Source organism: Haliotis rubra, unplaced genomic scaffold (genome assembly GCF_003918875.1).
Source record: "Haliotis rubra isolate DU_JTF1 unplaced genomic scaffold, ASM391887v1 Scf77, whole genome shotgun sequence".
NCBI lineage: Eukaryota > Metazoa > Mollusca > Gastropoda > Lepetellida > Haliotidae > Haliotis > Haliotis rubra.
In genome coordinates, this window is record NW_025767490.1 from 2,292,683 (window position 1) to 2,320,546 (window position 27,864).

The 27,864-nt window shown below is 41.0% G+C and overlaps 1 protein-coding gene across 1 annotated transcript in view; it reads right to left on the minus strand.

The window, feature by feature from the left end:
- LOC124260619 (corticotropin-releasing factor receptor 2-like) overlaps positions 1–27,864 on the minus strand; it is a 177,224-nt gene that overhangs the window by 55,019 nt on the left and 94,341 nt on the right. The window contains exon 2 of the mRNA XM_046694940.1: positions 18,807–18,926. Coding sequence (XP_046550896.1) covers positions 18,807–18,926 — 120 coding nt within the window. The remainder of the gene's footprint in view (positions 1–18,806; positions 18,927–27,864) is intronic.

Sequence of the window (27,864 nt, forward strand, 5' to 3'; positions counted from 1 at the left end):
GGCGAACAGGCCTAGTGGCTTATGTAAACGCCGCTCCAGTACATTATTCCAATAGCTGGATACATAAATGAAATAATGTAACAACAGGAGAATAATACTGAGAGATACTATTGTGAGAACATCATACATTATATCAGATATATGATTGAATATTGAATATGTTCCTTGTGGTGTTGGTTATGCCAAGCAACGAAATGAGCTGCAGCAGATGTCCAATTATATTAACTTTAAGGTACATTGAGTATATATGTCGTGGTGATAATCACTGGAAGCGGTTACTTTTAGAAATGAACTGGTGTAATGAGTTGAGAATTTTACTGTTATTCAAAGCGTCATTACCGTATAGAGTACGTTTAACACCGTATCCTTGAATAAAAAAATACATAGTTGTTCTTAAAAGTTGGTCGTTCTGATATGTGAAAAGGTAGTGAATAACGTCTTCATCATAATGGCCACATGAACACTTGGATTATGCCGATTATATCTGTTTGTGCTTAGATTACTACAGCCGAGTTTGAGGCAACAATGGATGATTTGGCAAAATCAAGTCCCATAATTTCAATATAAATTATAAAATCGCGGTAGAAATGATTGATTAATAGTTCGAATGGAAGTACTGTTTCTAAGATTATAGTTGCTTTGTTCAAATATTCTATCTGGAACACGATCGTTCAGATAATCAGGAGTCAAACGATGACACGTTTCATAGAAAGTTATGAGATTAGAGCGATATATCGTCTTTCTTTCAGTGTGCTGTAATTGGTTTCCCTGTATGTTTTTATCGTGATGGGTGCCAGGAACCGCACCGCATATAGTTCTTATTGCGTCTAAATGTAAATTTTCTAGTAAAATCGCCCGTTCAATAGTACGGTTATCCGATATATGACAGCAGTAATCAAAAAGTGGTAAGATAAAGGACTTATATAAAGTATTTAACGTTTTCCGTGATAAACCGTATTTCAAACTTCTCAGAAAATTGATCATTGGACTAATATTCTTTATCATGTCACCTATATGAACTTTCCAAGAACAATTGCTTTGAAGTGTTATACATAAGTGTTAATGGTTATCAACTTCTTTAATAGTTTCGCCATTCATTAATATGTTCGGTCTGACGTTTTTTGAGTGAAAGTTATACCTCAGTCTTATAACGAGGATTAAAACTTACTTGCCACTTTCTAGCCCAATCTGAATTTTTTGCCAAATCATTGTTTATAAAACTAAACTCACTCACTGGTCCAGACCCATACAATTTCCGTTGACTGTTGTAATATTGTTGCTTTGAACAACAAACAAATTGACATTTGTTAAGAACAACTAGGAAGATCACATTCACATTGTCAACCATCACTGCAAATAACTGCGCTTAAAACAATTAATTGTGTTTGAAAACATGCAGAATACAACAAGGCTTACTCAACTGAACTTATTGGACTAGTCGCTTTTCTATTTATACATTGGGTCAAAGTCAACTAGTCAGCGAGTCAACAATCAGTGGAAATGACTGGGCTTAATGCAATAGAAGAGTTTCAGCTGTCAGCTTACGGTGTAAACGTCTGGGCTTAAAGCAATAGAAGTTTTCAGTTGTCGAACATCACTGCAGTTGACCTGGCTTAAAGCAATAGAGCAATTTACAATTGTCAGCTATCAGCGTAAATGTTTAGGCTTAGTGCAATATATTGTGTGAACACATGCAGAATGGAATATAGCTTACTGACTTCAGTTAACTTACTGGAGGCATGGTCGCGGGTTCGAATCCAGGATAATCCTGGTTAAGTTAGATTTGTTCGAACCGTGGTCTTTGATGTCGCCGTGTTTGTAAACGTATAAGACCTGAATAATGTTTGACTTTCCTCATGAAACAAGCAGATACATGCATATGATTTAACAGAAACACATTCTTGCTAAACTTTACATAGTGTATGGGATGTATAGTTAGTTTAGGTAAATTATACTGACTGAAACTAAAAAACCGATTGACAACTTATCTGAACTAAAACTGATTGGCTGCTTATTTGAACTAAAACCGACTGACAGCTCATCTAAACTAAAATCGATTGACACTTACCTCAACTAAACCTGATTGACAAGTTATCTGAATTAAACTGACAGACAGCTCACTTGAACTAAAAACCGATTGACAACTTATATGAACTAAAACTAATTGGCAGCCTATCTGAACTAAACCTTGACTGATAGCTTGCGTTGAAATATATCAGTTCACCGTGTATGTGAACTAATACTGCTTGACAGTTTAGTGACTGATAGAATGATTATCTGATAAAATCGTATTTATAGTTTATCTGATCTAAACCTGACTGGCACTTAATCCAAACTGAAACGCACTGTCAGTTTGTCCGAACTATATAGTAGAATCAGCTACCACAATTGTGTGTTTGAGATCGACGGTTTTTCACACATTTAGGCCACATTCAAGTGTGAGATTGTTTTTGAAGCAAACTAAATCGAATATGAGACAGGGAAAAAGGACCCGATTTTAACACTCGCTTCATTTAACACATGTTCAAAGTGGCCTTAAAAATGTTATTCACACCCTATTAACATATCAAGGTCACCTAAAAAGTGTCATGTTGGCGAACATATAATCGATTATTCTGTGGTAGGATTGCCTGAATCTTCAACTCAATTTCCTTTTGCTATTTTTTCGAGCAGTAAACTCAACTACACGATATTTCGCTACGGGCTGACACGCTGTTTGAAGATTTACAATGACATCGAATGATATCAATACATTTATTATTTATTAGACTTGAGGAAATACAATCATATATCAACAGCTTTGTTTTACAATATACTTATTTCACTCATACACATATATACATCGAGGGAAATAAACTGAAGAAGAACAAAATACACCCAGCCGGTTTCATCACATATTTGATTTCAGCTGAAAATATTGTTTTGCGATTTTACATTCTTACAGAAACTGTACTGGCCTTTGGACCCCAATCCATAGTTCTGCATGCTTCTATTTCTTAAAATAAAACTTGATTTAAAACCAAAACAACAGCCAAATACACGTCTTATACTTGGAAATCAATAAACTTGTATTTTAGTCACAGAATTACAAATATGGTAGGGGGCATGTGGTTTCATTTCTTACCCAAGTCTTCATTGGAACACTTTACTGTGACACAAAACTACACAGCCACGGATGACATTTTACAAACTGTGGGAATTGGGTGATGATTAAATAGACATGATCAAACTTTACAGTTATTTCAATTGTCAACTGCACAACAAATCAGTATACTTTCTTTAGTCGCTCAGTTTATACGATGAGTCAAAATCTACAGCGTCTGGTATGATAACATTTGTCCAAGTATTGATGAATTAAATAGATTAACAGAATAGTTGAAATGAACGATATGTTGTAATTAAAGCGTCAAGATATTTTCCAAAATCCTAAATAATATCTACTAAAGGAAAGTCTATGGCATGATTCTGGTCTATATTAGACCTATATTATCTTGCTCAACAAGTACACATGCAAACGCATGTCAAACATACATCTGGACAAAGACAGAACATTTGATACAAGTGGAAATGTGGAATTGACTCTGACATTATTTTGATGATGATGGGTCTTTTCGGAAACGTTCTTCACAAATCTAACACAATACATTTTGAATGCTTCACTAAGGCAAAGAAAGATGTAACAAAGATACGACAAACGAAAGGGTCCTTCTTTGATAAAGTTTGCACAAGAGATCTTGAATGAGAAACTATCTAAAACGTTGTTAATATACCTTATACATAGGTACATTCTATACCAGCTGTCTTTATGGACATACCTCATTGCACTTGTAGCCATGTGGTTATAACGTTGGCTCGTCACGCTAAAGACCCAGGTTCAATTCCCCACATGGGTACAATGTGTGAAGCCCAAGCCTGATGTCCCCCGCCGTGATATTATGGAATATTGCTAAAAGCGGAGTAAAACCCAACTCACACACTCACTCACTTTTGGGCAAATGGCTAATATATTATCAGACACAGTTAAGAAATATTCCCTTAGCGATTCCGGACAAGAACAGGTACCCGGCATCAAAAGTTTTCGGGAGGAGACGACAATGTGTATCTGGTGGTAACACATAGTGAATCATTGCCATATTTGAACCAATCAATATTTGACCAGTGAAAATATATGCTGGGAAACAAAATTCCACTCATATAGCTAACCTCTTTCCGATGCATATGAATCACAAATTTACAACGATTCGTGTTAAAATATGCTTATATGAATTATGCCTAGTATTAAACAGGTTAATATGCATTTGGCAACATGCTGATATCGACATCTGTACACGGTTGCTAAAACCACATACAACAATACGCATTTAATTTCAGTGGCGGGTTCGACGCCCCACATGGGTACAAATGTGTATTCAACGTGCAGCCCTTTTCTGGTCTCCCGCGCCGTGATATTGATGGAATACTGCTGAAGCGGCTTAAACCTATATACTGTAAACTCTATTTCATACCGTAGCACAATAAATTCTATTTGTTGTTTTCTTTTTGCAGAACACAAGTACATAAGATTAACATTGATGATCTTATATTTCCAATGACCCTCAAATTAGCTATTGCCTTCCACCGATTTACCCAGGTGAAGTTTAAATTTCGTATAGTCATGACAACCTTCCATGTAAATAAGGCAATATGCCAGCATCTCCATCTGCACCGTAGACATTTGGAGGACACATCAGTGCCATAGAAGCGAGTATCAATTTTGTACTGTATCACAGGCGTGTGTTCCCATCTTTTTGTGGGTGCAAAATTGGCTTTCGGCTTTGTGACGGGTGTACCAGTGTGCAAGGATACGCTCGCAGTTTCGCGAACACTTGGGCCTTCTTTGTATTCAACACTATTTGACAGTTACCTATAAACAGATCCCCACGATATGGGACTCGATCAGTGGACCATGCTTTTAGGACACATTTCCTCTGAATATTTAAAAGGTTTTGTCGCTTATGTTTACACTAAACACCAGTTTGTAGTCAGGTATTTGTCTAACAATAAAGATCGCCTACGCTTTATCGGTATCCTTTGTTAAAATAATGAATACTTACAATTCCTATCATGGTTTAGGCAGCTGTTATATATTCTGGTCATTTTGGTATAAACATTGTTTATCATCATAGCAGCTTTAATGAAACGTGTGACCAGTGGGTAATGCTGGGTTCTTGTAATATTACGCATGATATGCGTACTGGTGAAAATCGGTGCCGTAACTGGCCCAGTGAAATGCTGTGCAGAGTTGCGTCCCTTGTGAAACCTATCGTGCGTTCGAATCCCGGTTCTCTCTTATGTGTCTAGGTTTGTCAGCATCATATTCGTGCTCGGTGACTTCAGCAAAGTCGTGAACGTCTTGAAATCTGCATCAATTTGATATGTCCACCGCATCAAGCTGACACCCGTAATAAAACTCACCAAATGTCTGTAGTAATACCAGACCGACAGACCGACAGAGACCGACAGACCGACAGACAGATTATTTATTTGAGTCTCACCTCACTTGTTAAATACAGGACATATATAGGCTGTAATACAGAATAAAAGTGAGCCACCCGATTAGGGTTATGAGAGACTATTGTAGACTTTAAGAGCAAACATAAATATACACCATGAGTGAGTGAGTGAGTGAGTTAAACTTTAAAGTCACATTGGCAATATTTCAGCCATATTTCTAAAACTAGCTTTTACCATGTATGAAAACAGAAACTATTGAATGAACGTCTATCCGGATTACCCACAACTCTATAATCTCCATTACAAAGAACATACGCCAGCTTAACCAGAGATTAGTCTGACCGCCATTGTCGTGCGGGTCTCGACGGTGATATTGGCGCCCAATGCAAAGTTGTGTGTAATAGTCCATATACAAATAATATACTATATATAGCAAATGTGATACAACAATAAAGCTGGCAAAGGAGATATTGTAATATCAATACTATGAGCACCAATTAAGAACTTTCTACGTTCTGCATGGACTCAGGATCAGCTCGAAATTAACCATTTAATGATGTAACGGGTGTCGACCTAGGGTTGGGGGGTGGGTGGAGCTCGGGGGTGGGATGGGTGGTGGTGTTTATTATATATATTTGGTTCTGCTCAGTAGTATTTAAGTACTACGTAACAATACGGATTGTTACCGTATCCCGACGTACATTCATAGACTGACATGTAGTCCCAGAAATAATGTCATCTTAATGTGAACTCACTGCATGCCAGGAGAAGAAATTATGCTTCATGATCAAAGGAATGAGTAATTAAACGGAACGTATTTTGAAGGGAGTTGATTAAAGCAAGAGATCCTTATGTAGCATGAGTCAGATGTGTCTATCAAAATATGAATCTTTAAAAAAGAAATCCAAATGTAGCCAAGAATAATTCATGTTTCCATGACCAGACTTGGATAATCTAGGCTTGCTCAACAGTTCAAGACCTGAGTTAGACGCCTGTTTAAATATATTCGGCATGTGAGCGAGTGAGTATGATTTTACGCCTGATTTAGCAATATTCCACTAGTATCAAGGTGAGGAACACAAGAAATTGGCTTTACACATCGTACCCATGTTGGGAATCGACCCCGGGGCATCGGCGTGATGAGTGAACGCTATTACCACTAGGCTACCCACGTCCTTGACAGTCAATGCCCATTACAGCTGGTGATTGGACTCCAGTCATATGGACTTGTTACTATGGTCAGCGGCATGGAACATGTGAAGCAACGACTTAAATGCGGAAGCACACATCATACCTTCGCCCAAACATCAATGCGTCGGCATGTCTTACATAGAGAGTACGAAATCGTTCGTTGATCAATTGATTATTTTTGTAAGCGTGTGATCACTGCTCGTGTACCCTCGGTGTGCTGTAATGCTTGAGAACTGAGTGCAGTGTGCCTGATGGAAGCCAACTGCACTTTCTTCTCGAATAAAACGCTTCGCCCCCTCAGACCAATAAATCGCGTAACATTGATAGAGTTATTGACATGTATCTTCAATAAGAGGCGGTTGTTAAATTCAAAGGAGTGTTAACTTTGCGCTGTGGTAATCTATATAGAACGTTGATTGAAAGTGAGATGTATTTCGTGATATAACAGCTGTACATTACTTCCCATGTATAAAAGGAAACCTCGTTAACCGAATTATTATTATCCCGAAGTGACGTTTACGTCAAAGACTTAAAATGGGACCCGTGAAGATCTGGGTTGGTATCGGTCTTAAGCAACTCTCGTTAGAATGTCAAGCTGCAATGTACAGCTTTCATAACGAAATGTGAAACCATTAAAATAAAGAGGACACCCGTTGATCAAGTCCACGTTGTTGTTCACCTTACACGTGGAGATCTGGGTTCGAATTGCTCTTCAGTAACCCATGCTTGTCGTAAGAGGCGACTAACTGGATCGGGTGGTCAGGCTTGCTGACTTGGTTGACACATGTCATCGTATCCCAATTGCGTAGATCGATGATCATGCTGTTGACCACTGGATTGTTTAGTCCAGACGCGATTGTTTGCTGACATATGGCTGGAATATTGGTGAGTGCGACGTTAAACAACAAAAGAACAAACAAACAAACAAATTCAGAAAGGTTTCGGATAACCTTTTCTGCTCTATAGTCAGATGTTTGTCTCGAACTACGTATGTATCGATATGTTTTCAAAGGACCCAAGGGTTTTACGTTGTTTTACTGTTTTATTCCGTTTCCGTTTTCCTGAAACCCAGTCGGACAAGAGAAGGTTGTCTAGTGAGAGTCATTAAAGGTTCAATTTAATCCCCATCTGGTTACAGTGACGAAGATATAATATCCAAATCCTTTCATGGGTGACCGATACGTACATTTGCGGTATATTGCTTTAAAGTAGCGAAACAATAACTTCAAGATCACTCACTGTCAGCGCAACCTGACACATCTCTACAACCTCGAGTAAAATTAGCAGCATCCTAAAAAGCTGACACATCATATTACATAAATTGAACATGTACTTTGTTCCTGAATAATACGATGGCAACATGTGTTTAGTGCTTTTGTTATCATCCACGACAAAATAACAGCTTTAATGTTGTTATGACACATTGTTATGGCATTATTTCGGCGATTATTCTCTTGCCTTGAGGTTTAACGTTTTACGCGTATCATGCGAAGAAGCACGGTGTATGAAGCTACATGGCGTTTATTTGAATGTGTGCAGGTGCGTGTCATTCAGGTGGAATTTGCTTTCATCCAGCCGTCTCATGTGCATATATGTGCCGTTGGGAAACTAGACTTAAACGTTTAAATGGAGGCGGTGGGGTAGCCTAGTGGTTAAAGCGTTCGCTCTTCAGACCCAGGTTCTATTCTCCACATGGGTACAATGTGTGAAGCCCATTTTTTGTGTCCCCTGTCATGATATTGATGGAATATCGCTAAACGCGGCGTAAAACTAGACTCACTTACTACTCCGCCTGAGAAAGAGTTCCCTTCCAGTAACATACTACCATGTTAAGGAGCACCCTTGGGTTTCATATTATTGTAGGTATTCTGTCATACCATGTCCACGATCCTTTTATACTCTTCATAACAAGTAGGGGAACTTCATTTTAATGTACGATTGAAAACATTGGGAGTTATATCGGAGTCAATCAATGTTGATATGAGTTATAGCTCTTGAAAGATGATTGGTGTATGGCGTGAAATTTGCATGTGTATGATTTTCATTTAAAAAACCCACAAAAAATGGTTAGAAACAGACACTAACAATTGTGTGGTTCATGGTGATTGTCACAATGAATGGTCTACAGTGATTTATCGACCTTCTTAAAACCGCCAAAATCAAGAATGACAACACATGCACGTGTATGGGGGCTACTGTTAAAGATAAATGGTGGTGCGTTTATAAGAAATGTGTTTGTAAAAAGGTTGTGAACGCTTATACTTCCTATCCAAATTGAAAGTTCAGGTTCTCCTACATGTTTTAAGAGTATATATTCAAATCTGTATCAAATCTATTTTGTAATTAAGTGTCATTGACAGGTAGGTGTTAATTTCTTAAATAAGTTTCTCTTGTAAGTTTATGGTCTTTTCGTATTATAGATACATTTATCATCCATACAGATGAACGTCTCGTATATCCAGGCGCAAGAAACGTAAGAATTTTTCGAATGATGTCTCAACCATTGACAAGATATCCGAATTGGTCACAAAAGCAAAGGTAGATTTAAGAAGAATATGTTCAAAATATGTAGTGGACGGGCTACCTAAGCACACCCAGCTTACCTACCCTCTATTATCACCTGACCGCCTCCGTGGCGTAGTGGTTAGAGCGTCCGCCCGGAGAGCGGAAGGTCGCGGGTTCGATCCCCGACCGCGTCATACCAAAAGACGTTAAAATATTGTACTTGTTGGTCCCTGCCTGGCGCTCGGCATTAATGGGTATAACAAGGACTGGTCGGCTCGGAGTCAGTATACTGTGTCTGAGTGGGGTATTCAAGCTTCACTGCGGCATGGTATCTCAGTGGGCTAGCACTATAAAACCAGCTTAAGTCTGGGCTAGTACAAGCAGCCGCACGTACACATACACACGCATGCACGTCGTCATATGAGCGAAATATTCTCAAGCACGACGTAAAACCCAATTTTACCTCACCTCTATTATCACCTACATTTCAAACCCCTTGCCCTGCCCGTAAACGGTCGCATCTCTCTAATTTCTATAATCGAGTTTGTATCGACGACATGTAAACTGATTCATTGCAAAATGCTATTTTCATCTGGCACGTGCTATATAAGAAAGGTTTTCTTTAATTAAATTCCCTACAAAAATCACAATACGTTTCTCTTTAATTACTCATTCCTTTGAGCATGGACTTCATCTCTTCTTGTGCCATGCAGTGAATTCACATTAAAACTGACTATCACTGTCTTGGTAAACAAACCTATCTCCAGAACCCTTTTCCTTACTTGTTAGCAACGGAATCTCTTAACCTCTCCAGATTTAGTCATAATTCAAATTTAACAGCTGCATTTGCTGGCTCATCGATCACTTGATTGTCTGGAGCGTGTACAGGCTACTGTGACATGACAAGAGTTGTTCTGTGTGGCGTCATATTGCAAATACTCATTTGTTATGTAAATGTAACGTCGATGTGGCCAACAGTACAGAACATACATATGCCCTTCATCAACACCTGGTGACATCAGTCATCAGTGGTCTAGTCTAATTATTTTCACATGTATTTTGTCCTTTATTCTAAAACGAATTTATTTCTGAAGATAATCAATTTCTGTTCCTTTGCACTGACAACATATATATATATTCTCATGCATTGTATCGTGTATCGTATCGAGTGATGGAGCTGGCATTTCATAAGAAACAAACGTCTTCCTAGAAGATGTTTGTAGAAAATTGCGTCAGACAGCATAACATGAAAATGATATATGTCTGTCTAAAAAATACATTGTTCAAGATGCTTTTCTCTCTTTTTCAAATTAGGCCATTTAATTAAAACATAATTGGCTCTCAGCATTCACAATTGTAAGTATGGGCTGCCCATATGACAGGTGCGTTTGCGCGATAGGTTCGAGAGATGGGACACGAACTGGTCATAAATAGCGCTCATTATGATCAATGCGAAGGAAACCGCCGAAAAGAAGAAAGAGTGCTTTGTTTAATGTGAGCAATCTACGTCATGCAAAATGTCAAGGTGAGGTGAGGTGAGGTAAAATTGGGTTTTACGTCGTGCTTGAGAATATTTCGCTCATATGACGACGTGCATGCGTATGTGTAGTTGGCTGTTACTGCCCAGACTAAAGCTGGTTTAATAGGCTAGCCCACTACCATGCTGCAGTGGGAATACCCCACCTGACACAGTATACTACTCCGAGCCGACCAGTCCTTGTTATACTCAGCGCCAGGCAGGGACCAACAAGTCCATATTTTAACGTCTTTGCATGACGCGGTCGGGGATCGAACCCGCGACCTTCCGCTCTCGGGCGGACGCTCTAACCACTACACGCAAAATGTCAAGCCACACGGTTAGTTCTTCATGGTGTACAGTCGGTTTGCCGAGGGTACTCTGGTGGGTTGAAATTACTATACATGCTCAATGTCGGAACAGGTCGTTGCCGGTAAATTAGGACCTTGCTAACTTTACGGCCATGATCTGTATTAGGACTCCAGTGTTAAGAGTTACATTGAAATTGAATGTATACGCATGGAAAAAAGTATCGCAACATCCCATGTGTTTTATGGTACCAGTATGGTATCATTTACCATAACAAAGGGGCTTATTATTATTGCTGTAATGCATCTAGAGATGTGCATAGTTTTACGCCGTGTCAAGCAATATACCAGCCGCTACAGGAGAACGACAGAAATGGACTTCAAACACTGTACCTTCATGTATCGTGTAAACCGGAGCAAAAACCAGATCACTGGTGTAAGTAAAACCCCGTCCTTAATTGTATTACACGCCTAACACGCTATCATTTGATAAATAATGTCATCAAGAGTAATCCTATTGGGATCCAGAAGAAGAATGGACCCCAAGTATCTCATGGCGTGAGTGTCACTTCAACAGGTCTGCGTGGTAAGGGGCGTTAAATTGTCTGATGTGTTTAATTGTGCTTCGAAACTGCTGAGTGAGTGAGTGAGTGAGTGAGTGAGTGGTGAGTGAGTGGGTGAGTGAGTGAGTGAGTGAGTGAGTGGTGAGTGGAGAGTGAGTGAGTGGGTGAGTGAGTGAGTGAGTGGGTGAGTGTTCGAGGTGAGTGAGAGTGTTTGGTGAGTGAGTGAGTGAGTGAGGGGTGGGTGGGTGGGTGAGTGAGTGTTTGGTGAGTGAGTGAGGTGAGGAGTGGGTGAGTGAGGGATGGGTGAGTGAGTGAGGAGTGAGGAGGGTGGGTGAGTGAGTGAGTGGTGAGTGAGTGAGTGAGTGAGTGAGTGAGTGAGTGAGTGAGTGAGTGAGTGGGTGGGTGAGTGAGTGAGGAGGAGAGGAGGAGCGAGGGAGGAGTGAGCGAGTGAGGGGTCTACGCTGTTTGTAACAATATTCCAGCAAAGGGAATGAGCGAGAGAGTTCAGGTTTTCTCGGCTTTTAGCAGCATGATATTGCAGCAAAACATTATAGTCGGGGGACACCAGCAATGGGCTTTACACATTGTACCAGGTGTGAAATCGAAACCGAGTCTTTGGCTTGACGAACGAACGCTTTAACCTCTAGGCTTCCCTACTACCCCTATATTTCAGCAAGATCATGGCAGGTACCCTGGAAATGAGCTTTACTCATTTTACTCATGAGGAGAATCGAACTCGGGTCAGAGAACGCCCTGACCAATTGGCCACGCCACCATCCACTCCGAAATTGTTGATGATTGTTCATGCTTTCAGTCTCTGGTTGAGTGGTAACTGAATAACTTGCAGAATGTCGTTCGGTAGCTTGGACATTGCTGACTTTGTCGGTGAAACATATTCACAAAATATATAACTTCAAAATAATAAATATAACATGAGCACAGAACAGATTCCGACGAGCAAGTGGCAAACGAGATGAAGCGATGAAAAGACTGTACTTTATGAATCGTGTAAACCGGAGCAGACATCAGATCACTGTTGACAGGATCACTGATACTCAGTGATGACATCCCGCTCTGTCACCTTGTGTTGTCTGTGGTGTACTTGTGCGTGCATGCACGTGTATGCGTGTGTGTGTGTGATCGTGATAATGTGTAAGCACGAGTTTGTTCACAGTAGTGGTCCAAAATATAACGAAATAGAAAATACTGTTATATTTAATTCTATCAAATCGCAAGGAATGCTTGATTCTGACTGGTCAGATTATGTTTAAAATATAGTATCCATTCGATAAAAGAAAAATAACTGTTTACTCAAAATCCGTGCGCCTAAAATCGCCTCCTCATCGATGGATACAAACAATCGGTGTCATTAATAATGCTATAATGTCATCTTCTCGATATCACAAGAACTGTGACCATATCCACAAAGTGTTCGTAGCTTTACGCAACTCGATTGCCCATCATTAAGTAGAGCGTTACGATAAGTACGCTACAAACGCTTTGTGGATGGGGACCCAGGTTAGTTACTTAACAGAAAGCCAATTCGGTAGTGTCCTCCGGCTTCGTGTACATGTAGTTTGTACATAGCACAGACACAGTCAGAGCCACAGTCATACTATTTTTGGCAGCCATCGACAGTGAACATTGCCGATGAAGGTAAAATGCATGTTGAAGGTCGGGCTGGAGAGACAGTCATTCTGAATAGACTGACTGACTGAGTTTGGTTTTACGCCGCTTTTAGCAATATTCAAGCAACATCACGGCGGGGGACACCAGAAATGGGCTTCACACATTGTACCCATGTGGGGATTCGAACCCGGGTCTTCGGCGGAACGAGCCACCGCTTTAACCATTAAGCTACCCCACCGCCCCCATTCTGAATAGAAATACCGGGGAGGTATTTCAAACAGCTAAAACACTTACACTGGGGAGTTACTTCAAACAGCTGCATAACAACTAAAACATTGATTTTAGTTGAGCGGTTTTTAAACTAATTCTACGTCCAGTCAACATACAAAGGGAGATATTATGATGATTATGTCACCAACAAAACAGTGTAATATACTGCAACAGGCTGCGACGCAATTATAATATGCATAATGATACACACGCGCAAGTAGGTATGGATGTATGCATGCATGAAGACTAACAACTAGTCTCTGAAATGAGCATATTTTACAGAAAAAAAATTCATAGTAAAAAAAATGGAACATAATGAAAAGGAGCCCTGAAACTTTCTTTGCCTCGTGATCTAGACTTGCGTGGGCTTTCTTGGATATATATTTGCTTCAGGGTCTGCATGACAGACTTGCATGCATGTATGTATTTTCATACGTAGGTAGGCATTTTGGTAGGTAGGTAGGACGGTACGGTACGTGTGTAGGTAAGTGTGCATGCAGGCATATACTAGAGCAAAATCGAAGTAACAAATATAAGGTATCTCTCTGTGATCCCTCCTCGGCGAGTTGTAACAAATGTGTAAGTGTCTGTTCCAAACGAGCTCCGTTTCTAAACGATCCTTTTTGTCATGGCAGACAAGATATACCTGGAGATAAACCTGCGTTTAGATACATCTCGTGCATACGCTGCGAATACCGCACTGAAGCTCTCAATTCCAATTATTATAAGTGGTATCTAATCTACCGTTAGACAATATCAAATTTCTAAACACAGTACATTTATGTCTATAGGCACGAACAAGGCCACAAGGGACGTTCTCAAATAGGGAAAAGGTAAAATACTCCTCGACTCGCCGTCCCTCATCGTACAATGTCCTTGAGCAACCACCTCAAGCGATCCTCTGCTAGAAAGCATATTGCACGCTACTTTAAGTATATTAAAAGCTATAACAGTGATGTGTTTTAATTGATTGGTCCTGATGTCTGTATGGGAATATCACACACAACTAAATGTGTTAAACAAGCCATCAGTTTACTTGTCGGCTGAATAAATGCGCCAACAATCAATGCATCATTTATATGCGTCCATTGCCCCACTTTCATCCTGCAGTCCATTGTACCAACAGTAAGTGGTCATCCAGATGTTCCTTTTAATATAATGATCATCTACTGAGCGGGTTTTCATTTGTCAGTACTGTTTCTAGCTATATACAGAAAAACGCAAACCTACGTTTTTAGTAATTATTTTGTAATGTCTGAATGTTGCCTAAAAAGTACCGACACATTATTACCTTACAAGGAACACATACATATATATGCATGCATGCGTGCTCGTGTGTGTGTGTGCACGTGCATGCGTGCGCGTGTGTGTTTGTGATAACCTATTTGTTAAATTTAAACTCATCTGATTTTTTTCTGATTTTTACTGGGGGATTTTACTAAAAACCTAAATATTTCAGTTTTTTCACACCTTGACTTTATCGTTTACCAATACGTTTTCGAATTGGAACGGAATTCAAATATATGAAAGTTTGAATTCATCATATAGTGACACAATATGATACAGCTTAGGATATGAAAGTCGGTGTGTGTAAAGAAAGTAACACTATTGATCTTTGCGGGAGGAATGTGGATAAACATATATAAAGGTTTTATAACCATCAATTTTCTTAATTTCAAGTGTGATAATGCATCTACTTATAAAATGGTTGCTAGACATTCCATTATGTATATTTCATGATGTACATTGACATTGATACTGAGGATGGAGCTTAAAAGGTTGACGATATACAGCCTGGTTGTGCGGTGCCTTCAGCCACATATCACCAGGTGTCGTATTTTCTGATGAAACAATATCTTATCTATTGCAGTGTTTTTCACTTCGTTGGAATAATTGACCTATATGTTGTACGTTTTCTGTAAAAGATCTAGCGTCGCATATCTGAAGAGTCCTTAAAGGTGTATGCAAAAAGGTAAGGCTGTTTCATTGTGGGTGTGGATATGGATGTGGATGTGGTTGTTGATGTGGATGTGGATGTGGATGTGGATGTGGATATGGATATGGATATGGGATATGGATGTGGATGTGGATGTGGATGTGGATGTGGATGTGGATGTTGGTGTGGGTTTGGGTGTGGGTGTGGGTGTGGATGTGGGTGTGGGTCTGGATGTGGATGTTGGTGTGGGTTTGGATGTGGGTGTGGGTCTGGATGTGGATGTGGGTGTGGGTGTGGATGTGGATGTGGGTGTGGGTGTGGATGTGGGTGTGGGTGTGGATGTGGATGTGGGTGTGGGTGTGGATGTGGATGTGGATGTGGGTGTGGGTGTGGGTGTGGATGTGGATGTGGGTGTGTGGATGTGGATGTGGGTGTGGGTGTGGATGTGGATGTGGGTGTGGTGTGGGTGTGGGTGTGGGTGTGGGTGTGGGTGTGGGTGTGGGTGTGGGTGTGGGTGTGGATGTGGGTGTGGGTGTGGATGTGGATGTGGGTGGATGTGGGTGTGGGTGTGGGTGTGGGTGTGGGTGTGGTGTGTGGGTGTGGGTGTGGGTGTGGGTGTGGTGTGGGTGTGGGTGTGGATGTTGATGTTGATGTGGATGTGGATGTGGGTGTTGTGGGTGTTGGTAGGTACCTGGATACGTCTGTGGGTATATGTGTGAATATGGCTGTAGATGCAGGTGTAGTGTACGTGTGGATTAGTGTGGCTGTAGTTATGGTTACGATGTAGGTACGGGTTCGGTTGCGGTTGTTCGTGTGGGTGTGGGTCCTTAAAGGTGTATGCAAAAGGGTAAGGCTGTTTCATTGTGGGTGTGGATATGGATGTGGATGTGGTTGTTAGTTGATGTGGATGTGGATGTGGATGTGGATATGGATATGGATATGGATATGGGTGTGGGATAAGGATATGGATGTGGATGTGGATGTGGATGTGGATGTGGATGTGGCTCTGGATGTTGGTGTGGGTTTGGGTGTGGGTGTGGGTGTGGATGTGGGATGAATGGGTGGGTGGATGTGATGTGGATGGGTTGGTGTGGGTGTGGATGTGGATGTGGGTCTGGATGTGGATGTGGATGTGGATGTGTGGGTGTGGATGTGGATGTGGATGTGGATGTGGGTGTGGGTGTGGGTGGGTGTGGGTGTGGATATTGATGTGGATGTTGGTGTGGGTGTGGGTGTGGATGTGGATGTGGGTGTGTGGGTGTGGTGTGGATGTGGGTGTGGGTGTGGGTGTGGGTGTGGATGTGGGTGTGGGTGTGGGTGTGGATGTGGATGTTGATGTGTGGGTGTGGATGTGGGTGTGGGTGTGGATGTGGATGGTGTGGTGTGGGTGTGGGTGTGGATGTGGATGGATGTGTGTGGATGTGGGTGTGGATGTGGGTGTGGATGGGTGGTGTGGGTGTGGATGTGGATGTTGGTGTGGGGTGTGGGTGTGGGTGTGGGTGTGGGTGTGGGTGTGGATGTGGATGTTGGTGTGGATGTGGATGTGGATGTGGGTGTGGATGTGGGTGTGGGTGTGGGTGTGGGTGTGGGTGTGGATGTTGATGTTGATGTGGATGTGGATGTGGGTGTTGTGGGTGTTGGTGGGTACCTGGATACGTCTGTGGGTATATGTGTGAATATGGCTGTAGATGCAGGTGTAGTGTACGTGTGGATTAGTGTGGCTGTAGTTATGGTTACGATGTAGGTACGGGTTCGGTTGCGGTTGTTCGTGTGGGTGTGGGTATGGGTGTGGGCGTGGGTGTGGATGAGAATCTGGATGTGGATCTGGATGCTGGTGTAGGTATCAGTGTGGGTGTGGGTGTGTCTGTAGATGTTGGAGTGTCTGTAGATGCTGGTGAATGTTTGGATGCGTGGGTGGATGTTTATGGATGTTGATGTGCATGCGAAGGTTTGTTCTGATGTGCATTTGGTTGTGGATGTATGTGGGTGTGGATTTGGATACATGTGTGGATGTCGTGATGAGTGTGTATGTGAGTCTTGTGGGTGTGCATGGGGATGTGGGTTAATTTGCGGGTGTGGACACAGGATTTTAAGGGTGTGGTAGTCGGGATGGCAGTAGTAGTGGACTGGTAATCGCGTGTTGGGGTAGATGTATGTGTGGATGTAGGCGTGGATTTGGATACAGATACGTGTGTAGATGTGGGTGTGTATATGGGCGTTGATACTGGCATGGATGTACATATGGGTGTTGTTGTGGATGTAGATTAATGTGGGTGTGTATATGGGCGTTGATACTGGCGTGGATGTACATATGGGTGTTGCTGTGGATGTAGATTAATGTGGGTGTGTATATGGGCGTTGATACTGGCATGGATGTACATATGGGTGTTGTTGTGGATGTAGATTAATGTGGGTGTGTATATGGGCGTTGTTACTGGCGTGGATGTACATATGGGTGTTGCTGTGGATGTAGATTAATGTGGGTGTGTATATGGGCGTTGATACTGACATGGATGTACATATGGGTGTTGTTGTGGATGTAGATTAATGTGGGTGTGTATATTGGCGTTGATACTGGCGTGGATGTACATATGGGTGTTGCTGTGGGTGTAGATGGATGTAGGTGTGTATTTGGACACGTGTGTGGATGTGGTTGTTTTGGTTTCAAGTTTTGCGAGTGTGATTATGGATGCAGTGTGGTAATTCGCGCAGCAGTAGAGGTGGGTTGATGATCGTGTGTTGGGGTAGATGTGGTGAGTATGGATGTAGACATAGGTGGGGATCTTGATGTTGCACAGGTGTGGAATGAGGGCGTGGTAGTTTGCGCGTTAGTAGGGGTGGGTTTTTGATCGTGCATTTCATCATATGTGGCTGAGGTATATGTATGCATATGTTAGCGAGAAAGGCAGTAATAATACACATTGCATTCTTCGATGACATACTCAACTAGGCCCGAGCATGTTTCCGATATTCCACGTACGGCGTTGTATTGTCAGTATGCACAAGTGTGAAGTAATGATACTAAACCAGGCACCTAGTTAATGGAAGCTATTATTGTGACCGTTCGTTCGCACCCCCATTAATTACAATTCCACCCTTCACTCCCCGTGAACAGCATCAGGTATCAAATCAGCCATGTTTTGAGTAGAGTCAATATTATGGAAAAACTCGGGATGAAGCAATTTCAATACTAATAGAAGGCCGCAAATGTGCCTGTTGTGTATTCTGTAATCTGCAACAATCTCCATTAATAAGTGTTGCATGGCATCAAGGGAATCCATCGATCTTAAGGAAGGAAACAGGACTCAACAATGTTGCATACAAGAAGCAAGGGGGAACGATATCGTTCCACGGACTGAGTATGAAAGACAGTAAATATTTAAGCATCTACTTACTTGTTGGATCAACCACACTCAGACCCTGGGGGCAGGGAATGACAGCAAGGATTCCCTCGGGGGTGGGAGGCCAACACGAGACAGTGTCGAAGGTAGAGTTACAATATACCACTCCTGAATCTGAAAGAGTGAAACGTTCATTTAGCATACGTCTCAAGCACGCGTCCTCTTCCATCGCCAACAGCAGACTAATCGCGTCGTCGGTCACCATTGTTAATCCGTTAATCCACACAGCGTTAATCCAAAGTATTTATATGTTAATCTCCTTTATTTGAAGTCTCTCGCCTATGTTGGCGGCCAGCCATTGATCAATGATTGATGTTAAGTCATATGTCAGTTTGTAGTGTCTTCATCAACCTTGCTGGTTCCGTCTAGATACCTTCATGTAACAACTCTTCCAATCCAGGAGACCGATGTGGGCTGTCCCTCGCTATTCTATTACCTGATGTTATTTCCGCTTGATTAGCTAATACGTTCAGATTAAGTGGATGATTAAGACTTGCAAGAAGTCAGTTCGTCAGGTTCTTCTACTATAAGTATAATAACAAGCTGGCATTATGTAATATCACCTTTGCGGAACACGTGTTAGGTAAGAGATTAGAGAAAGCACTCATAAGGAACAGTACATTTGTATGCCCAAATACACAAGCTATTGACCCAGTCACTATAATAAGAACCTCACAATCACTTTCGTAAACACTACCGACGATATCCTTTCTCAAAACACACAAAACATTAACGCCGATGATAATAGCTCATAATTCATGAAAATGTTCAATGTCAGCGCACAAAACTCCACATTGGCAGCACTGCCGAGTCCCCTCACATCTCCATCAGAAGTAGAAGAACTATGAGCAATGTCACCAAAGCACCCCGACTCTGGACAAGGCGCTCAAGGGTATTTCAGACAAATCAATGAATCCTTTCTCAAAAATATGCCCGATGCTTTGCCCAGATGCTTTCAGTAACTGGCGGGCGTCGCAGTGAGTCACAGGTAATATGTACCTAAGCTGGTATATGTATACAGATGTTCCCGACAGTAGCTGTGTCTATCGATCGCTTGTCGTTATGTTAAAAGTAGCCACCCAGTGATATCACACATAAAATATTAACATGAAAGATCTACACTGAAGAATCTGGTTCTTCTGTCACAGATTGACACAGGCGTATCTTCCTCTAACACAGATACAACCGTACACCACTGTAAGAATCCTCAGATTACACTCGTAGGGTTTGAAGTCTTCAGAAGAATGTCATAAAATATTATATCATAACATCCAGGTAACCAGTGAGTGGTGGAGTTGGACTATTCAATCCAACACATTGTGGAACCGTGTCCATTATGCATGAATACGATACGCTCCTGACAATGATGATGATTTGGAGATTTAACGTGGGCTTTCCGACATAATGCATACGCTCATGTATGCTTCGTGCTTAAATACTCCTTAGATGATTACAATACTTGCATCTACTTAAACAGTAAATTGTTATGAATGGTTCAGCGGAGACGTATAACCTTTCAGACAGTAAATCGTCACACAGTAAGTAAATCCAGCTCCATCTTTGTTCCCGAAGAAAGCACCATTCCCTGACATCAGCGAAAGTGATCTAGAATACCTCTTTTGCTTTACTCAATAAAGAGATCTTAACTATCCAAGCCATCGGTGACTTCTCTCCTCCGTGGAAGAAATACAAAGTTGTCTGTAGCGGTTTTGTCAGTAAGTTAATGGCAATTCACAAGGGATCGATACTTTCTCCGATGGGCTTCATAGTGACATGTGCATCTCCACCAACTTGTTAATAGCACATTGCGTTTAAAAACACCGACTCGGCTGTCCCAGTTCTTACTAAAGGAATAAAAACTCAATCACTATCAGGCAAAACAAGCTCCATCAGATTGACAAACCAGAGATACTTCATTAGGCATCCATAGCTGAAGAGAACCAGTGTTAAGAGTGGCTGCGAGTTGGGATTCCCCTAGCTTATCCATATATGTAGCGGTTACATGAGCAGATCCTCGCCTTCAGTACCTAAGCAGCTTAACCCAGGTGAGATCCAGATCTTGGTTTTCTGAGCCAATTGACACCGAACATGAAATCACATCAGATTCGCGGTCATCAATGTTAAGTCACTTTGTCACAAGCGGCTCAGGATTGAAAACATGCTTCCTAAATTGATTTATCACAGAAGCTGACACTGGGGAGCAACGTTAAGGAGACTAGTCCGTTTTCAATTGCAGTAAGCAAAAAGTGACAAGAAACTACCATATTTGGACCACGGATTGGAGCTGCTTCCAATAGTTATATCCTCATGTCATACAAGTGACATCAGTATGATTGCCGAACGTACATATGATCCAAATGAGCCATAATGTAAAGCTGGGAATATCAATATGATGAAAATACAGGCAACACGTCTCCCCAAAACATCAATCTACACGTTGTAAAGAGATGTCCATTGATTTGCTGCGAGAAGTGACGCGATTATTTAAGTTTTGTATACACTCCGTCGAGGTATGCGCTTCGTAATGCGGCTATCAATCCCAAAGAGCAGCGTTACGTTCAGTGTCAAGTATGTGCAGCGCTCCACATTTGGTTGGGATGAGGCACATGAATTCACCAGCTGCTTCACAGCCATCGGAAATATGTTATTCGCTGCCTGTAATTGATGTATTGTGTTTTCTCAGGACATTAAATAAAATATCATTTGTGGATTGAAATTATAATAAGGTCTACTAAACGTCACGTTGACAGTCACGTACGCCAATTGCGGCGTTTCAGTAACTTCTGAAAACATCCAAATTACCAACAATTCTGAATAATTCTCATCTTAACAATCCTGAATAATTCTCATCTTAAGAATTCTGAATAATTCTCAACATTGATAAAGGACCTTGCCCTACATTGATAATCAAATATCAATCTTAATAATTCCAATTCATGTTGAAATAATTTAGTTGGATCTGCCAGTTACAGATTAACCACTTCAGAAGTCAATGGGAATATTTATCTTGCTAACACGTTAAATGCGGCAGTACCATTCCATATTGTTAGCAGTAAATAAGCCACGTATGAGCTCTAACATTGACTTAGTTCTAGGACTAATATGAGCTGGTTGGGTAAACCGTCGTCAGGAGATACGCCTACAACGGTTATTGATCCATAAACAATAGATATAATACACCTCTACTGAAAGAACCATTCCATTATGAGTCTTCGGATATCCAGTTAGTGCTGTTGTATGCATAGCGGAGCTGATATTCCTTGAAAGAGTATCCTTGTATGGATACGTCTCCCGGCTGATTCATTTTGAGTTTCTGACTCATCCTTTAAAACGGTGATTATCAAGTCAGTTCAGAATAGCGACCTGTATTGTTGGTTGAATAATTCAGTAATCTTTCACTGTGACCATTCCTCCATTCAATTCAGACATTTGCGTTCAGACCAAACGGTTCTGCTCTGGTTGTCTATATTCCAACTGTTGTCCATCAGATGTGTTATTCCCGCATAACTTCAACACAAACAGCCCTGTTACTTTGCTGTAGATGCTTAAACATATTCCCGACACAACGTCTTGGTATTTTCTTTTATCCTGTTGTAATCTACAACTGAAGAACCTAGTCTTCATTCCCCGTTGCGGTCACTCAGGAAGACTTGAGTTCCGTTCTGATCGCTGATCGATGAGGAGCACGTATGCATTAATGATGAGAATGTTCTTCATTCAGTGTTGATCTATACTCCTCCCTCTCTCCCTGTATGGTTTATCCATTGCCGTTACATGAGGAGATCTGATGGTCGCTGATAGGCAGGGATGCCTACGGTTTTGTCTTTTTGCCACGTTCCGAGCCAAAATACACGATAAAGCTGTGGCTATCCTGATAAACGATCGATCACGTTAACTTCCAAACAACCCGTTAGTTTAAGACTTTATCACTCCGCCAACATGGCTGTCTGCACGGGGTCTATCCACTCGACAAGATTCCAGTGTATAATTACTGTGCATGTCTCGAAACAAATGAGAAACCATTGTGAAACAAAACCATGGACGATGGTGCGTTTTTGTTGCTCGGGAACGAATATGATAACTGAAGAAGTGGAGCTCATACGACATATGAATATGTTTGAACTGTTATCAGATGAAAAGCTGTTTACTTTAATTTAATACTGTCATTGGCTAATCGAATGACGTGTTATAAAATACAATTACGTTAGTGAATGAGTTAAGATCTATAGTCACATCTGGACTTTAAAAAGTTATAAATTCACAATAATGCAAATAAATTATAAAATTCTGTCGATCAAGGACGGTCAATGAAATAGATTATCTCAGAGAATTAAGCCTAGCATACAACTTTAAAATTAAACAAATATATTAGACTTTACAATATAACAATGGGCTGGAGATCACCAGCAACTGAACTTAGATCACCACACTAGGGACTTACAGTACTTTTGGTACCTGCATGGGTCCTAGCCGGATTTAAATCATTCCTTCAGATGTTGGTGATGTTTGCACGAATTCATACTACGATCAAAATCACGGACAATGAAATACCTTGAATGTAAAATATCATTACGTACGTCAATGACATTTGCACACAGTAGTGTGAAGACAATAATTATTTGTTCAGGGGAACCGCAAAATATGTCCGACGAATAATATACATTACTTAAAGAAAAAGAAAAAGAATCATAGACGGCAACAACAGAGAAGCGTCTTGGCCCAGCGGTATAAGGCGCTGCCATTCAGAGTAAAGAGTTGCGTCCCTTGCGTTTGCTGGATCAATGGATCTTTGGTCAGCTTTGCTTCAGGCACCATACCCACTATAGTGGGTTTACAGGATTGGTCGACGACTGAGTTTACTGTCCCTCTAAAATAGCTGTCATACAGTTAAAAATTAGACAAACCCGGAAACTTGTACGAAGTAAATCAGAAACTACATGCCCTTATTTTAAGGAATATACGGACACTATCTGTTGTGTCGACGTACTAAATACTTCGAGTTATCCGGTGTCCAATACAACCGCAGACTGATCTCTAAAAAGGAAATATAGAGGGACCAAGCTTTTACGTATTTCCGACGTAAACTACATTTCCCACGCATTTCAGTCTCCAGGCAGCAAGTGTTAAGGTGCCATATGAAATCCAGCTGTGATGTAGAGTGAATCTAATTCTGGCCGACTGCAAACCGGATCACATTTTTGACAGTCAAAATCAAACAGTCTGATTACAATATTGTTTTGTCACCACAAATCTATTGGTCGATTCCTCACAAAGTGGTTTATGTCTGATTGCACATCTTGTTCTTTGATAGTTTTCTTGATGACTTTGAAACATCCCATCAGTGTACGCGAGACATGCTACGTAAAGCTATATCATTTGTAGCTCAGCAGATGAAACAACCACCAGCGTCAGAACCTTAAACTTTGCGCTTGACTCAACAGATGCTGTACGGAAATGTTCCCTCATCAAGGCATTTGTGGAATTCCCATTCCATGGAGAGAAACTACATTACAATAGTGTACTGTATATGAACACATTTCCCCACAGAGCCTCAAGCATCTGGTCGGATTGCTCAGTTCTAAAATGTGGTATTCGTGATGGACTACCGCCGTCTTGACAGACCAAGGCTGCATTAAAACATAATCATTCTCATCGACCTGCCTTCACATTAAAAGCACACAATTACGAAATAGAAACATTTAAAGTGCCCTTTAACAACAGGCAATGTTAAAATGCTTTCTACTTTTAAGATACGATCTTTACATATGTGACTTTATCAGATCAGTGAATTGTTCAAATCCTATTGCATCGATGAAAATTGGCTGGTTCCCCTTCTGTGTGACGCGTTAAAGAGAATAAATAATTTCTTCGTTGGTCACTTTCTGGACCCTGAACTCTCAACCAGTCTCTATTAATCAGGTTACTATCTAGTGTAACACATTTATCAGATAGAAAAAGCTCCAAGAGTATGGCAATTCGTCTCCAGAGCATGAGCCAAATCAAGCAATATCGGCGTTAATAACTCTGATGCCTGAGGCTTTCATCAACACTGATAGTGGCGCTCCACAGCAAAGGACAGCCTCTATAGAAAACAGCTTCTTAAAATACCCTTCATCGTGAACAGGATGACATGATTTTGGCATCCTAAGATAGCGAATGAAATGACTTTTTATATAATATTTGCACCAGACATTCCAGAACCGGTTTTGGCTCTAAGGTTCAATATATCAGAGTTAATGATCCCCAATAGAACAAGTGTTGCTGCATGTACGGATGTATTATTGATGTTTATCACACGCACTCGGAACATGAGATCGTACAAATCTTGTGGCTTTGTTTGAAGTCTGATTGCACAGAGATACCAAGGTTAAGCAGGATGGGAGATGTCAAGTATTTTATAGAGTTAACCAGTTATGGAACGTTCGCCATGGCAATAAGACAGTTAATGTGGGATTTATCCAACTTTCTGTCTTATCAGAATCCTACATCATATCTTTATTCTCTTCTAGACCCAAGACTGAAGTAATGGCCGAATTTACACAAACGCTTGCCACAGATTTGTATTGAAAATTCATAAAAGTTGTCGTTTCAGCCAGCAAATAACATCCCGTCAATTCAGGGGCTATGTTTACAAACCAAATCCCATGTCATCAATAACCCATCTAGATCAAAATGGTCATTCATACAAATGATAAAATCACGAATAGTGGACAAGCTGTAAATAGCACATATAGCAAGGAAAGATTATTGCCCGATTTCTGAATAAACGCTTTGACATCGACCTGCCTCCTCTACAAATCTAACACACACAACAAACATGATCCCATCAAGAGAGGATGTGGAGGTGCTGCCCAGTTGAACACGCTATGGCTCCAGTGTGTATGACATGGAAAGATGGAGTGAAGACTTGTTATCGAGCTCATCTTCAATTTGATCAGAAATCCGTTAACTTTCTTCCCGCATGCTGAGGAGAGAATTAATTGATAGCTGTGCCCAGTGCTGAATGCTCGCGTGTTAAAGATCTTAGTATCCTGGCACGTGATCGGCCACACACCACCTACACCCGCAGTTAGGTGAGCTTAATTGCATGTTTATTATGCGCTTCTTCCTTTATCGTTTTCGTTTCTGTTGAATCTCATCTCGTTTATCGGTACTGGAATTGGTAGCATCTTGCCTATTGATTCCCTGTTATATAAACAATTATTTCAGTCATACTCACTCCAAGATATTCTTGACATCCCACTGTCTTGTAATTATATATGGTAACAAAGAATTAGTTTATGGATTTTTGTTTTCTTTTGACAGATTGAATTTTACCGTAAATTTTATTATACATAAATATAGTGGTCACTGCTGTTTTGAAAAAGGGTTATTTTTATTAACATGTCTTTGAATTGATGTACGGTCCGAGTGTTCAGGCACCTCAAATAGCTGTGTAGAGTTGGGTACCTTACGAGTGGCCGAAATCTTTCATCGTCTAATTTGGGTGGTGGGTAACTTATCTGATTACACGGCCCTCTCGTCACGCTGGAGATCCGGGTTCGATTCCCCACATGAGTGGAATGTGTAAATCCCATTTCTGGTTTCCCCCGCCGTGATATTGCTGACTTATTTCTAAAAGCACCGTAAAACCATATTCACGCATCGCCTATTTGCTTTGGTTTTGTTTCTGGGTCTTTCACTACCATATCATAATCTGCTTATGCTCACATGGTAAACGTCCAGTAGGTGCGTCACTTTGAATTGTTCTCGTACCACCGAAGAACTGTAGAATGCGGTGTTGATTAAATTCGCTCAATTACCATCACTGGATTGATTACTTACAGTGACTCACTGGATTGATTACTTGCAGTGACTCCTTGCCCACAGTGACATTAGTGAAAACTACGGATCCAAACACGAAACGAGTGAGAGTAAGACAGGAAAAATCCAGAAAAAAGGTGGGAAGGTATTGCCATGTTATCAAAAGTTAAAAGGAAAATGTAAGAGGGAAAACCATATTGGAAGAGATTAATGAGGGAAGATCGAGAGAAGAGGGAGGTTTTCAATGTAGAAAAGAGAAACAATGAGAAAGAGAATGATCAACAGAGATTATGACCAGATAAAGATATTAATACAAAATACGTTGAAAATTCAATAGAAGTGACAGTGAGGTAGAGATAAAGAGTTGGCATACAGAGATAGTGCTAAGAATTGTATAATAAATGCATACAGAAATAATCTCCCACATGACTTGTATTTACCTCGGAACGACAATGTGCGTTTACCTTCTCTCGGAGACCCGTGCATCCATTTACAATTGAGTAATACCTATTGAAACCGTGAACGAGTAATATCATCTTTACTAGGAATTATCCAAAGGTTCCCATACATGTTTCAAACATTTTTCTAATGGATTCCATTTAACGTCGGTTCCAGTGGGATTCAAGTCCCAAATAGAACGAAGAAACATTGATAACTTTCCAAGACAAATAAAAGGCTCACCAAGCCAGTGTCTTGTATGCTGACAAGTCGACTAAGAGTCATGTAATGGATCTTTTGAGCACACATTACAAATGTATTTGCTGCATAATTATAAAATCTTCGGATAACGAACGTTACAGACACAAAACTAATCAAATTTGTTTTCAGCGTAGACTGAACTTCACCAACAGGAGAATCCTATCAAACGCCTTTGTCGACGGAAATGTTTCCAGATTGTGGAGTCGGTAGACAAAGCCTGCCGCACGTATCAATGGTCAGGCCGTTATCAGAGGCATAGATCGATTTTCCAAGTATGTTACTCTCTGGTTACAGTTGTGCTGAATTAGCCAACATACATGTCAACTGCTTTGAGTCGGTGCTTGCTAAATGGTCAGTGGAATCCGCCCGAGCAGATCTCACAGAGCTTCATGTATGATCAATCGGAACATACTGAGACCCATGCTGTAACGATATACTCTTGGGAGAATCGGGACCCTTGATGGACGTTACGGAAGCACGCAAGAGCAACATGGCAGCGGAAACACCATCAAATTAGACATTCGTTAAGATTTCAAATTCCGTATTCCCG